Source organism: Scyliorhinus canicula, chromosome 8 (genome assembly GCF_902713615.1).
Source record: "Scyliorhinus canicula chromosome 8, sScyCan1.1, whole genome shotgun sequence".
NCBI classification, from domain to species: Eukaryota; Metazoa; Chordata; class Chondrichthyes; order Carcharhiniformes; family Scyliorhinidae; genus Scyliorhinus; species Scyliorhinus canicula.
Window position 1 is genome coordinate 52,904,020 of NC_052153.1, and position 14,566 is coordinate 52,918,585.

Genomic DNA, 14,566 nt, shown 5'->3' on the forward strand with positions numbered 1-14,566 from the left:
CTGCAAGCTGTTCTGGGCACCACATTTTAGGGAGGATATACAGACCTTTGAAGGACTTGTTAGAAAGGTGAGCTTGATCCTCGCATGTTAAATTATGAGAAGAGATTTTGCAAACTTTTGTTGTATTTCCTGGCATTTAGACAGTTGAGTGATTTGATAAGTCTGTTTCCTTGCTCAGTTTCCCTTTTCAATTGGGGTCTGTCTCAAAAAGTACAAGGTTTGAAACCATGGATTCCATCTCCCTCTTATATAGGGCTTAGAATCTTAGGATCCCTGTTTTGCTGCCAGAAGTGCAAATCTATGGCCAAAGACACCGATACCATCCTAAGTTTCGATTAATGGGGTAATTTCCATCAGAACAGGCAACCCATGTCTGTTGGCATACACCATGGTGCTGGTGAAATTCTCTCCAATAGGGTACGCAGGTCTCAAAATAGCCATAGAACAAGGATGAAGGCCTACCGCCAAGGGATAATTAATATGCCACAATTCAATGACAAAAGTACTTTTTAATTAATTGCGCCTATCCACACTCAGCTGCCAAAGGCACTGCTGAGCCATATGCTTAGTTATTTGAATTTATGAGGGAGGTGGACAGAAGATGGAACTGCAGAAGTGTTGATCCAGAGTGGGCTGATCGGTGTATGAAGTTGAAACCTGTTGAATCTCACGCTACCCTAAAATGTACCCTACCCCTTCCCCATGTTCAATTTCTGTCCACTCCCATTCATAAAGATTGAATCTGTACACTTTACACCAGACATTCACTTTTTACACAACAGTTTCACACTGGCTTTGCTTCTCTGTGCACTGGTTAAAAGTACATACGTTTCATAATACCGAAGAATGAATGCTATATCACTTCATTTTGAGACGGCATGGTGGCACGATGGTTAACACTGCTGTCTCACAACTCCAGGGTCCCCAGCTTCAATTCCAGCCTTGGGTGACTGGCGTTTTTGCACTTTCTCCCCATGTCTGCGTGGGTTTCCTCCGGGTGCTCCAATTTCCTTCCACAGTCCAAAGATGTGCAGGTTAGGTGGATTGGGCATGTTGAATTGCCTCTTAGTGTCTAAAACATTAGGTGGGGTTACGGAGATAGGATGGAGGTGTGGGCTTAAGTAGGGTGCTCTTTCCAAGGGCCAGTGCAGACTCAATGGACCGAATGGCCTCCTTCTGCACTGTAAATTCTATGACTGATTCTATGAGAATAAATCAAACCAGAAAGTTGTGTAATTCCAGTTCTATTTTCCTCATTGTCATTTTGACCTAATCCATCACGTAATAAAGAAATAATTTTAATCATGACAAATTATCTTTTGGAGAGCTCATAGGGAATCCATGAAGTCTCCCCTCAATCCGGAGGGAGAAGATTACAATCCTGAACCATTTTTACTGATTGGGCTGCTGTCTGCAATTCATTAGTAATGAATCAAAGCTAAGAAAAACTATGCTACAGGAATAACTACAGAACATATTTTCTTGTTAGAAACAGAGAAAAAATAGGGGCTGGAGGAGGCAATTTGGCCCTTCAAGCCTACTCCACTATTCATGGCTGATCATCCAACTCAATAGCTTAATCCCAATTTCCCCCATATCCTTTGATCCCCTCCGCACTAACTGCTGTATCTAACAGCTTCTTGAAACTATACAATATTTTGGACTCAACTACTTCCTGTGGTAACAAATTCCACAGGCTCACCATTCTCTGGGTGAATAAATTTCTACTCCTTTTTGTCCTAAATGGTCTACCCCTTATCCTCAGAATTCTGGTTCTGGACACATCCACCATTGGGAACATCCTTCGTGCATCAACCCTGCCAGTCCTGTTAGAATTTTATAGGTTTCTATGAGATTCCCCCCTCATTCTTCAGAGAATACAATCCTAACCGATTCAATCTCTCCTCGTATGTCAGTACTGTCATCCCAGGAATCAGTCAGGCAAACCTTCGCTGCACTCTCTCTATAGCTAGAACATCCTTCCTCAGACAAGGAGACCAAAACTGCACACAATATTTCAGCTATGGCCTCACCAAGAGGTATATAATTGCAGCAAGACATCCCAGTTCCTATACTCAAATCATCTCGCAATGAAGGTCAGCATACCATTTGCCTTTTTTACTGCTTGCTGCATCTGCATTCTTACCTTCAGTGACTGGTGTACAAGGACATCCAGGTCTCGTTGCACATTCCCCTCTCCTAATTTATGGCCATTCAAATAATAGTTTGCCTTCTTGTTTTTGCCACCAAAGTGGATAACCTCGCATTTATCCAAATTCCTCTGTATCTGCCATTCATTTGCAGACTCACTCTCCTTGTGCAAATCACACTGAAGGATCTCTGCATCTTCATCACAGCTCACCCTCCCACCCAACATAGCAAATTTGGAGCTATGACATTTTGGAGCTATGGCATATGCCGGTAGGCGGCATGGTAACACAGTGGTTAGCACTGTTGCTTCACAGTTCCAGGGTCCCAGGTTCGATTCTGGCCTGGGTCACTGTCTGTGCGGAGTCTGCACGTTCTCCCCGTATCTGCGTGGGTTTCCTCCGGTTGCTCCCGTTTCCCCCCACAAATCCCAAAAGACGTGCTGTTAGGTAATTTGGACATTCTGAATTCTCCCTCCATGTACCCGAACAGGCACCGGAATGTGGCGACAAGGGTCTTTTCACAATAATTTAATTGCAATGTTAATGTAAGCCTACTTGTGACACTAATAAAGATTATTATTATTTTGTTCCCTCATCAAAATCATTAATATATATTGTGAATATCTGGGGTCCTAGTACCGATCCTTGCGGTATTCCACGAGTCACTGCCTGATAATTTGAGAAAGACCTGTTAATTCCTACTCTGTTTCCTGTCTGCCAACCAGTTTTCTATCCATCTCAATTACTACCCCAATCCCAAGCGCTTTAATTTTGCAGGGTAATTTTTTATGCGGGACTTTGCCAAAGCCATCTATAAATCCAAATACACCACATCCACTGGCTCCCCTTCATTAAGCAGCTGCTGAAATGCAGAGCACTGCACAATTCCTGAGCTTTAGAATCTATCCTCTTTAAAACTTAAAATAAATAGATACTAAATATTCATGAAGATTGAGATCAGAATTCGGGCATCCTGGCTCATACCTGTCATCCTTAATCTTCAAATGCTTTTGAAATTTTGAGGGCTTTAAACTTCCATTTGCCAGTACTTCCCTGCATGTAACACACATGAAGCTTTGCATCCTGATTTGCAGTGGCACAATTAATAATCCCATACCTCAGAAAATCATCTTTATACTGCTTTGTTCCTGATTTTAGATTCTTCTTAATGGGTTGGTCACCAGAAGCTCTGGAGCTCACGCTAGCACTGCTGACAACTACAAAATGGAGGAATTTCTCTCTTGCCCAGAGCACGTGGGGCAAAATTCTCCGCCCCCCACGACGGGTGGGAGAATAGCGGGAGGGCCTTCCCGACATTTTTGCCGCCCTCCCGCTATTCTCCCGCCCCCCCCCGCCGAAGTCCCGACCCGAATCGCTGCCGCCGTTTTTTTAACGGCCGGCAGCGATTCTCAGCTGTTAGATGGGCCGAAGTCCCAGCCCTTTCCGCCGTTTTTACGAACGGCAAACACACCTGGTCTTGCCGTTCGTAAAAACGGCGTCACAAACTCGCTATTAATAACCATGGCACCGATTGGCACGGCCGTACCACGGCCGTGCCAAGGGTGCCATGGGCCTGCGATCGGTGGGCACCGATCGCGGGCATCGGGCCCGCTGCCCGCGCACTACTTGTCCTTCCGCCGCCCGCAGTATCCATTCGCGGGCGGCTGAGGGGCAAACCCGGCCCGCGCATGCGCGGGTTTCGCGCAAAAACGCGATGACGTCACCCGCGCATGCGCGGGTTTGAGTCTTCCAAACTGCGCATGCGCGGCTGACGTCATATGACGCGTCAGCCGGCGCTAACTCCGGCAAGCGGGCTTAACGATTTTCGTTAAGCCCGTCTTGCCGGAGCCTACGGCGTCGGGCTGCTAGCCCCGACCGGGGACCAGAATCGGTCCCCGGTCGGGAAGGGGCGCGCTGCCGTAAAACCCGCCCGGGTTTTACGGCAGCTTTACGATTTCTCCCGTTTTGGGAGAATCTCGCCCGTGACGTCAGTATCCGGGGTGCGTGACATGCTCTCTGCTGCCACTTCTGGAGAGCTGACTCCATCAATTTTTAGAAAGAATCTGCTCTTGGGTCAGCGCGCTGACATCAGGAGGAGGCGGTCTACCTCGCTGGGCTCTGGAGCTACACACTGCTGAGGGTGCATGCATGCGCGGGAGAACTAGAATTCTGAAAACCAGTCACAGCCATTGGGCACTTCTTTCCGTGATTGGTAACATCGCGGCCAATGGCTCTGTAACCTTCCTGACACCCTGAGTTTGAAAATCACTGCTCTAGGCAGAGTTAGACAAGAATCAACCAGGACCACCTTAAATTGGATCAGGCTGAGTCTGGCACACAACGAGGTCACATTCACTATCCACAGGGCCTCCTCCCATACCCCAACCTCCAACTCCCCTCCCAACTCTTCGTCCCACTTCCTCTTCACCTCTCCTATTGGAACTCCTTCCCACTCCATCAGCTCCCTATATACTTCCGAGACCTTCCCCTCCACAACGGGAAGCCCGGGATCTGCCCCCGAACAAAGTCCCGCACTTGTAGGTACCGGAACCCAATCCCCCCTGGCAACTCAAACTTCTCCTCTAGCTCCTGCAAACTCAGAGAGCCGTCCACAATAAAAGGATCTCCAAATCTCTCGATCCCTGCCCACTGCCACCTCCTAAAGCCCCCGTCCAGCCCTCCCGGAGCGAACTGATGATTGTCACAGATCAGTGCCCACACTGACGCTCCTCCAACCCCATGTGTTGTCTCCACTGCCCCCACACCCTCAGGGCCACCACTACCACCGGGCTTGTGGAGTACCGAGCTGGCAAGAATGGCAGAGGTGCCGTCAGCAAGGCCCTCAGGCCCGTGTCCTTAGAAGATGCCGCCTCCATCCGCTCCCACACCGACCCCTTTACCCACTTACTGGCAATCGATATATTAGCCGCCCAGTAATAATTGATAAAGTTCGGAAGATCCAGCCCCCCCTCCAAGCGTCCTCGCTCAAGCAAGACCTTCTTCATCCGCGGGGTTTTCCCGGCCCAGATAAAACCCGAGATTGCCGTATTCATCTTCCTTAAAAACGCCTTAGGGATGAAAATTGGAAGACACTAAAATAAAAACAGCAATCTAGGCAGGACTGTCATTTTCAGTCTGTACCCTCCCCACCAGTGACAGCAGGAGCACGTCCCATCTTCAGAAGTCCTCTTTCATCTGCTCTATTAATCTACCCAAATTCAATTTGTGAAGCTGACCCCAGTCCCATGCCACTTGAATACCCAGACATCTAAAGCTCCCTCCCACCACCTTGAATGGCATTTCCCCCAATCTCCTCTCATGCCCCCTTGCCTGAATCACAAAAACCGTGCTTTTGCCCATATTCAATTTATAACCTGAGAACCGGCCAAATTCCTCCAGTATCCCCATAATCCCTCCAATCCCCCCCCCCCCCCCCCCCCCAACGGGTCTGTTATAAATTGGAGCAAATTGTCCGCATAGAGCGAGACCCCATCTTCCATCCCCCCTCGCACTATCCCCCGCCAAACGTTCGATGCTCGCAGCGCCATTGTCAAAGGCTCTATGGCCAGGGCAAACAGTAGTGGGGAGAATGGACACCCCTGTCTCGTCCCCGACAAGTTAAAATATTCCGACCCGTCTTTACATTTCCCACTGGTGCCTGATAAAGCAACCGGACCCAATCCACAAATCCCTGCCCGAACCAAAACTGTCCCAGGACCTCCCACAAATATTTCCACTCCACCTGGTCAAAGGCCTTCTATGCATTCATGGTCACCTCCTCCTCGACCTCGCGCCCCTCCGTGGACATCATTATTACATTTAGGAGGGCAGCACGGTGGCATAATGGTTAGCATTGATGCCTCATGGCGCCAAGGTCCCAGGTTCGATCCTGGCTCTGGGTCACTGCCCGTGTGGAGTTTGCACATTCTCCCCGTGTTTGCATGGGTTTCGCCCCCATAACCCAAAGATGGTTGTCCCAGGACCTCCCACAAATATTTCCACTCCACCTGGTCAAAGGCCTTCTATGCATTCATGGTCACCTCCTCCTCGACCTCGCGCCCCTCCGTGGACATCATTATTACATTTAGGAGGGCAGCAGGGTAGCATGGTGGTTAGCATAAATGCTTCACAGCTCCAGGGTCCCAGGTTCGATTCCCGGCTGGGTCACTGTCTGTGTGGAGTCTGCACGTCCTCCCCCTGTGTGCGTGGGTTTCCTCCGGGTGCTCCGGTTTCCTCCCACAGTCCAAAGATGTGCGGGTTAGGTGGATTGGCCATGCTAAATTGCCCGTAGTGTCCTAATAAAAGTAAGGTTAAGAGGGGGGGTTGTTGGGTTACGGGTATAGGGTGGATATGTGGGTTTGAGTAGGGTGATCATGGCTCGGCACAACATTGAGGGCCGAAGGGCCTGTTCTGTGCTGTACTGTTCTATGTTCTATGTTATGTGCAGGGTAGGTGAATTGGCCACGCCAAATTGCCCCTTAATTGGAAAAATTGAATCGGGTACTCTAAATTTCTTTTAAAAAACTTATTACATTTAGGAGTGGCCTAATGTTGGTCGCCAGGTGTCGCCCCTTAACAAACCCTGTCTGGTCCTCCAAAAGGAGATTGGTGTATATGACCCAAGCTTTCTGGATCTTTGTCCCTTTTCAAGGTAGGAGAAATCGATGCCTGTGATATCGTCGGGGGGAGCACTCCCACCACCTTTGACTCATTGAAAGCCTTTACCACCAAAAACGGCCCCACGCACACAGTGGGAGAACGTGCAGACTCCGCATAGACAGTGACCCAAGCCGGGAATTGAACCTGGGACCCTGCAGCTGTGAAGCAATTGTGCCAACCACTATGCTATTGTGCTGCCCTTTTTCTGCCAATCAGCCATAGCCTCTCCGAGGCCAGTCTTCGGCCCATGTCCCATTCCTTCCCCTGGCCCGCCCTCGGGCATCCACCGTCATCAACCTCCTCCTCCTCAACTTAAAAATCCCCTCCCTATCAACAACACTGTTCCCCCCCCCCCCCCCCCCCCGACCTTCAGCTGACCCCTCACTGCGCTTCTGTGAACTAATCCACCCAGCTAGCCTGGCAGCCCCCATCCCTGGCACCTAGCATCCTAACCCCCACAACTTCCCCTCCCCCCGTTCAAACATTAGTGCAAACAATCAAAAAAGAAAGAAATGAAACAAACCACCCCACCCCAGGCCCGAACACAGAAACCCACCCCCCATCCCTTAACAAAGAACGGTAAACAAGCCTGAAGTCAAAAAACAGAAAAGAAACAAACACAAAAACGTTTTTCCACAGTACAGTGCAATAACTTCACATCTCCTCCACCAAAGTTCTCCTTCTCCTGCCAGTCCATTGTCTTTCATGAACTCCAATGCCTCTTCAGAAGATCAAAATATAGCTCCCGGTCCCCATAGGTCACTCACAGGCGAGCTGGGTACAGTAGTCCGAACTTTACGCCCTACTTGTATAGGACCGCCTTGACCTTGTTGAAGCTCACCTTCCTCTTAGCCAGTTCTGCACCCAGGTCTTGGTATACACGGATCTCGCCACCTTCCCAGGCGCAATGCCTCATCTCCCTGGCCCACCTCATGATAGGCTCCTTATCAAGGAACCGATGCAGCCGCACCACTATTTCCCTCGGCGGCTTGCCACCCGAGGCTTGTGCATCAGCACCCTGTGGGCTCGATCCACCTCCAACGGCCAGTAAAATGCACCTTCCCCAAGCAGCTTCGCAAGCATCTTCCCACATACGCACCAGCATCCATTTCTTCATTCCCCTCCGGCAGACCCGCGATCCAAACGTTCTGTCTGCGAGACCAGTTCTCCAGTTCCAACACCTTCTCCTGCAGTCACTTCTGCTGGTCTCGCATCAGTCCCAACCCCGCAGCCATAGAGGTGGACTGTTCTTCATACTCCCCCGCCAGCTCCTCCAACTTCTGGATCGCCTGTCCCTGGGCTGCCGGTCTCGTCTTAACGCGGTCAACCACCGCCTTGATCGAGTCCACCGCCCAGGCCAGGGGTTAGGTACTTTTTGGCGCAGCCATTTGGGCGCGGCCGTTTTGGCGCGGCCGTTTTGGCGCCAACCTGTTTTGGCGCCGGCTGTTTTGGCCGGAACTTTGGCGCCAAAATAACATTTCTTTATTATTAGCCTCAGGTGAGTTGGCTGGTGCGGGTGCGTTGAGTTGGGTGCTGGTGCGTTCTATCACCATCTTTTTATATATTTTGTAACTAAACCAATTCGCATACCCATATGATGGCTGAGGCAGTATCAACGAAACGTGGTCAAGAAAAATTTGTTCATAACGGATTCCTTTACGTCTTTGACAAAACAAGCAAAGGTGACAGCGAAGTGAAATTTTGGCGTTGTGAGCAAAAAAAACCGGTGCAAAGCACGGCCCCATACTAAAGCTGCAAACGTGGTGAAGCAGCTGAACAGCCATTCGCATGATGCTTCTGCTGCACAAGTAGAGGTTGCACCCATTTAAGAACTAAAATAAAAAAGAGAGCACAGGAAACCCTTGAGGCACCGACTGTAGTTGTTAATGAATGTTTGACAGACATATCCCAAGCTAGTCTACCAGCCATTCTTAATATATCTGCTTTGAGGAGAATGATAAGCAGAAAGCGTAATTATGTATTGAACGCCCCCACCAATCCAAGTGATTTACAACAATTGATTGTGCCAGAATGCTACAGGATATATGTCCCTCAACCAGGAGTGGAAGAAAAATTTTTACTTTGTGATAGCGGACCAGGTCACGACCGGATATTAATCTTCGGAAGACAGAGCTGGCTACAGCACTTATTGACATCTGATATGTGGTTTGCAGATGGCACATTCAGTATTGCTCCCAGCCTCTTTTCTCAGATATATGTAATTATGGTACAAAAAACACGGAGGAGTTACTCCTACGGTTTATGCTCTTTTGCTCAACAAGCAACGCACCACATATACGAGAATGTTCGCATTATTGAAAGAAATCGAACCCAACTTGAAACCCAGTTCAATCGTCTGTGATTATGAACAAGCTGCGCACAGTGCTATGAAAGACATATTCCCTGATGTTCAAATAAAAGGATGTTTTTTTCATTTAGCTCAAAATATGCAAAAACATCTAGCTAGTATGGGGTTCCGTAGTTTGTATAACACTGATCCAGATTTCGCGTTAAAAGCTAAAATGATTATTGCCATTGCCTTTGTCCCTTTGAACAAAATCGATGAATATCTGGATGCTTTAGCGACCCAACTGCCGCAAGAACTTCAAGATTTACTGAACTGGTTTGAAGATACATATGTTGGTCGTCTGAACAGACGAGGAAATGGTAGACGAACACCTTTATTTTGCCCTGAGATTTGGAACCTTTATCAGAGAACATTAAACGGGGAAGACCGCACAAACAATAATGCGGAGGCAGCCCACCGTCGATTGAAATATGAACTTGGCATGCATCATCCCACCATATGGAAACTAATTGATGGCCTGCGTAAAGTACAGAAAGGTAGAGATGCATATTATGAAAGGTTACTAGCCGGCCATGAACCGCCACAAAAACTAAAAAAGTATAGAGATGCAGATAAAAGAATACATGAAACTGTTCTTAAATTTGAAAACATGGATGCTATCGAGTACTTGAGGAGCCTTGCTCATAATTACCAAATGAACTAAACTAAAGGTTTTTTAACTTTAGTTTTTAACTAAATGAACTAATTTAAGGTTTTTAACTAAATGAACTAATTTAAGGTTTTTACATAAATGAACTAATTTAAGGTTTTTAATTTACAATAAAGATAAAAGAATACATGAAAGTGTTCTTAAATTTGAAAATTTGAGTACTTGAGGAGCCTTGCTCATAATCACCAAATGAACTAAACTAAATGAACTAATTTAAGGTTTTCTGTCGTCTGCGCCCAAACGGCCGCGCCAAATTGGCTGCGCCCAATTGTCCCATGGCGCCCAAACGGCTGCGTCCAAACGGCCGCGCCAAAACGGCCGCACCCAATTGTCCCATCCCCCCGGGCCAGGTCCTCCAAAATTTTGTTCGTTGTTGGGTGAACTTCTCATTCAAGAAGGTCACCAGCTGATCCGTCGACCACTGAGCCGGCAGGGCCAACCAACCCCTCCACCATCTCCACATGCGTTGCCAGCACCACACCCGTTTCGACCAACTGATTTGCTCTTTTTCGGACACTTCTGGTCCGTCGCTCCATAAACTAGGGGGTCGATCTCTTCTGATCACATTTCTATACCTTTTTCCTTCACAATTCCAGCTGCAAACCAGAGTAAAGGCCACAAAATGACCTCCACCAGCGGGAGCTACTTCATATGCAACCACTCACTCCATGGCCACTACCAGAAATCAGAATGAATTTCTTAAGGTGACTGAAGTTAAGAGAACAGAGATTAAGTTATTGTTCAAAAGAATTCAAGGAAGAGTAAATAAAGTGTTCTGAGTTAAAGAAATTAAAGTTATTGTGAGCGGGTTGCACAGCAGTTAGGACAAAGAAATCCTAAAGGGGTTGGTGTAAAATCCTGGACTGTAGTTGCTGTTAAAAGTCAAGTGGAAACTTAGTTTAAAAATGTAATTTGGAAAAACTGGCCTGGATTTTGAATGCAAACGGCTAAGGAAAGGCATTATTGAGCGAAGATATCAAAGCATGTATTTCAGAGTGGTGTTTGGAAATTCTCATGTGACAATCATTTTGAGGGATTCTGAGGAGGCATCACAAACATTCACTTGGGGTTCAGTGTATTTGTCCACAGTCATCTTGTGTGCTTAAATGGGACTTTGTTTTAATAAAACCATTGTAGATTAAGATGTACATGTAATCCACGTTAATCCTAACGCCTGTGCGTAATTGCTAAGCTAAAAGGGGAACAAAGGCAAATTGTATCACAATCCAATTTTTTCATATTTAATACATGTTTTTGTTTCATTGGTAAATCTAATTAATGGTCCTGTGACTCTGTTCCTCCACGTTTTTATATTTAAAAAAATAAAAATTACGTGTTCCAATTCTCCGGTTTTGGGTCTACGTGCTCCTGCCAGCTGGAAATCGGGATGGTTTCCCATTCGCCCAAGTGGTGATGCTGACATGCCATTCAACTTTGTTTTACAGGATTGGGTTTTATGTTGGATTTGAGGGGGACGGTGTCTAAACTCGCTGACAGATCCATCTCCTCAGCGATTGGGGTGCTCTTTTCAGAACAATGTTGTAGCCCTCCCCTCATCGCTGGCAAGGTCCCCCCCCCCCCCCCCCCCCCGCCAAATCGTTGGCAAGTGAGGCTCTTGGGTGCAAATAACCTACTCCAACTCCTTATTTTTGAGTCTTGAGATGAGGGACAATAATACAGGAATACAAATGAAGGATCTTGGTAAGGGTGGGCAGGCAGTAGAAGAAATTGTATCGTAACAACCAATACACCAGCGTATCCAATACTATACAATCTTTGATTGGTGGGTGCAAATGGGCCACAAATGTTAAAGCTGACCAAATGCTCCATAAACTCCTAACCATAAGACCACAAGAAATATGAACAAAATTAGGCCTTCAGTTCTTCAAACCTGCTTCACATTCAATAGGATCGTGGCTAATCCAACATTCCTCATGTCTTGATAACCCTTGATTCCCTTACTGATCCAAGAATCTGTCTATCTCAATCTTAAATGTACACAACTCTACCCCACAGCTTTCTGTGGCAGAGAGTTCTGAAGACCCACGAGTTGAGAGAGATGAAATTCCTCCGCATCTCATTCTTAAATTGACACCCCTTTGTTCTGAGACTAAGCTGTCTGGTCCTGGACTCTCCCATGAGGGCATACATCCTCTCACCATTTACCCTATCAAGCCCCTTAAGAATTCTATAGTTTTCAATGAGATCACCTCTCATTCTTCTAAATTCCAATGAGTCCCAACCTGTTTAACCTTTGCTCATAAGACAATCCCTCCATACCGGGGATTATTCTAGTGAACCTTCGCTGAACCACCTCCAATGAAGTAATATATTTCCTTAAATAAGGGGTCCAAAAACTGCTCACAGTACTCTAGAAGTGCTCTCACCAGTACCTTGTACAACCACAGCAAGACTTTCCAACTCTTATACTCCAATCCCCTCAAAATAAAGGTCAACATTCCATTAGCCTTCCTGAATACCTGCTGCACCTATAGGCTAGCTTTCTGTGTTTCATGCACAAGTACCCCCAATTCTGCTCAGGCAGGTGAGAACATAGAACATGCAGTGCAGAATGAGGCCATTCGGCCCATCAAGTCTGCACCGACGCCCTTAAACCCTTCCACTTCCACCCTATCTCCATAACTCAATAACCCCTCCTAACCTTTTTTTTTGATCACTAAGGGCAATTTATCATGGCCAATCCACCTAACGTGCACGTTTTTGGACTGTGGGAGGAAACCAGAGCACCCGGAGGAAACCCACGGAGAGAACGTGCAGACTCCACGTACTTCCTCCTCCTCTGATCTAAATCTCTTAAATTAAATCTTTTAATTTGTGGTCCCTTACTATAGACCTCCAACCAGGGGAAACTGGCCATTTCTATTGACTTTTCCTCTCCTTCATAATTTTAAATACCTCAATCAAATCACTGGATACTGAAGCAAAACCCTGGATTACAGAAAACTGAATGAAAAACAGAAAATGCTGTAAATACTCAGCAGGTCGGGTATCATCGGTGGAGACAGGAACAAAGGTAACATTTCAGGTTGATGCTCTATCATCAGAACTGGAAGCATTATAGCTGTAACACGTTTTAAGTAAATGTAGAGCCAGCAAAACAAAGCAGTTGGAAGATCAAAGGAAGGCGAGATTAAATGACAAAAAGGATGATGGTGCAATGCAAATGTGGATGGCACAGTGGTTAGTTAGCACTATTGCTTCACAGTGCCAGGGACATGGAATTAGGCCGTGTGGAGTTTACACTTTCTCTCTGCGTGGGTTTCCTCCCACAATCCAAAGATGTGCAGGTTAGATGGATTGGCCATGCGGATTTGTCCTTCAGTGGCCAGGGAGTACAGGTTAGGTCACAGGGATAGGGCAGGGGAGATGGTCTGGGTAGGGTGCTCTTTCAGAGGATTGGTTCAGACGTGAATTGAATGGCTTCCTTCTGCACTGTAGGAATTCTAATGGGGCATGTGGAGGTGGAAATTGGCAACCTTAATGATGGCACCAATGTGAGGTCAGACCTCAGCTCAGAATTCAAAAAGACACACTGTGTTAGTCTCCCAGGGAAGACAGCAGCAATGCTGGAAGAAGCAGGTGGCAGTCCAGCTCTCCATGTTGGGACTACAGAGAGCACGAAAGGGCACATATACAGTCACCAATAATGAAAAAGGGGTGATAGAGGAAACGTGTTGAAAATGCAGCCATAGATATGGTCCCTTTCTAAAACTTACCCACAGAATCATTGTCCCTTTAAGAGAGCGACGTCATGTGGTTCTTGCGTCATACGGCGCGAGGCCGGGAGTGCGGGTGAGTGCAGCAGGTTTAAACGTAAACGGCCAAAGTGTAAAAATAAACAGGCAAGTTTAAAATGAAGGGCAAATATCAAAGTTTAAAAACACACGGTCAGGATGAGTGTAGAGAGCAGGGGAGGGAGGACACGGGGCTGAGCCTCCCACCCCACCCCGGCCCCCCCCCCCCCCCCCCGGCCCCCCTCTCCCCCCCCGGCCCCCCTCTCCCCCCCCGGCCCCCCTCTCCCCCCCCGGCCCCCCCTCTCCCCCCCGGCCCCCCCTCTCCCCCCCACCCCCCCTCTCCCCCCCCCCCCACCCCCGGCCCCACTCTCCCCCCCCCCCCCCCCACCTCCGGCCCCACTCTTCCCCCCCCCCCACCCCCGGCCCCACTCTTCCCCCCCCCCCCACCCCCGGCCCCACTCTTCCCCCCCCCCCACCCCCGGCCCCACTCTTCCCCCCCCCCCCACCCCCGGCCCCACTCTTCCCCCCCCCCCCACCCCCGGCCCCACTCTTCCCCCCCCCCCACCCCCGGCCCCACTCTTCCCCCCCCCCACCCCCGGCCCCACTCTTCCCCCCCCCCCCCACCCCCGGCCCCACTCTTCCCCCCCCCCCCACCCCCGGCCCCACTCTTCCCCCCCCCCCCCCGCCCCCACTCTTCCCCCCCCCCCCCCGGCCCCCCCCCCCCCCCCCCCGGCCCCACTCTTCCCCCCCCCCCCCCGGCCCCACTCTGCCCCCCCCCCGGCCCCACTCTGCCCCCCCCGGCCCCACTCTGCCCCCCCCCGGCCCCACTCTGCCCCCCCCCCCCCCGGCCCCACTCTGCCCCCCCCCCCCCCCCCGGCCCCACTCTTCTCCCCCCCCCCCCCGGCCCCACTCTCTCCCCCCCCCCCCCCGGCCCACTCTCTCCCCCCCCCCCCCCGGCCCCACTCTCTCCCCCCCCCCCCCCCCC

General features: G+C 49.2%; 1 protein-coding gene across 2 annotated transcripts in view; it reads left to right on the forward strand.

Moving 5' to 3' along the window:
* The first annotated feature begins 13,586 nt into the window (after positions 1-13,586).
* Positions 13,587-14,566, forward strand: part of LOC119970255 (sialidase-3-like) — a 100,541-nt gene continuing 99,561 nt past the window's right edge. Inside the window, exon 1 of one of the 2 annotated variants that reach the window (XM_038804574.1) lies at positions 13,587-13,639. In XM_038804574.1, the coding sequence (XP_038660502.1) occupies positions 13,599-13,639 (41 nt within the window). In that variant the 5' untranslated portion in view covers positions 13,587-13,598. Of the gene's footprint in view, positions 13,690-14,566 lie in introns of both variants that reach the window. The other variant, XM_038804576.1, reaches the window with a different exon arrangement.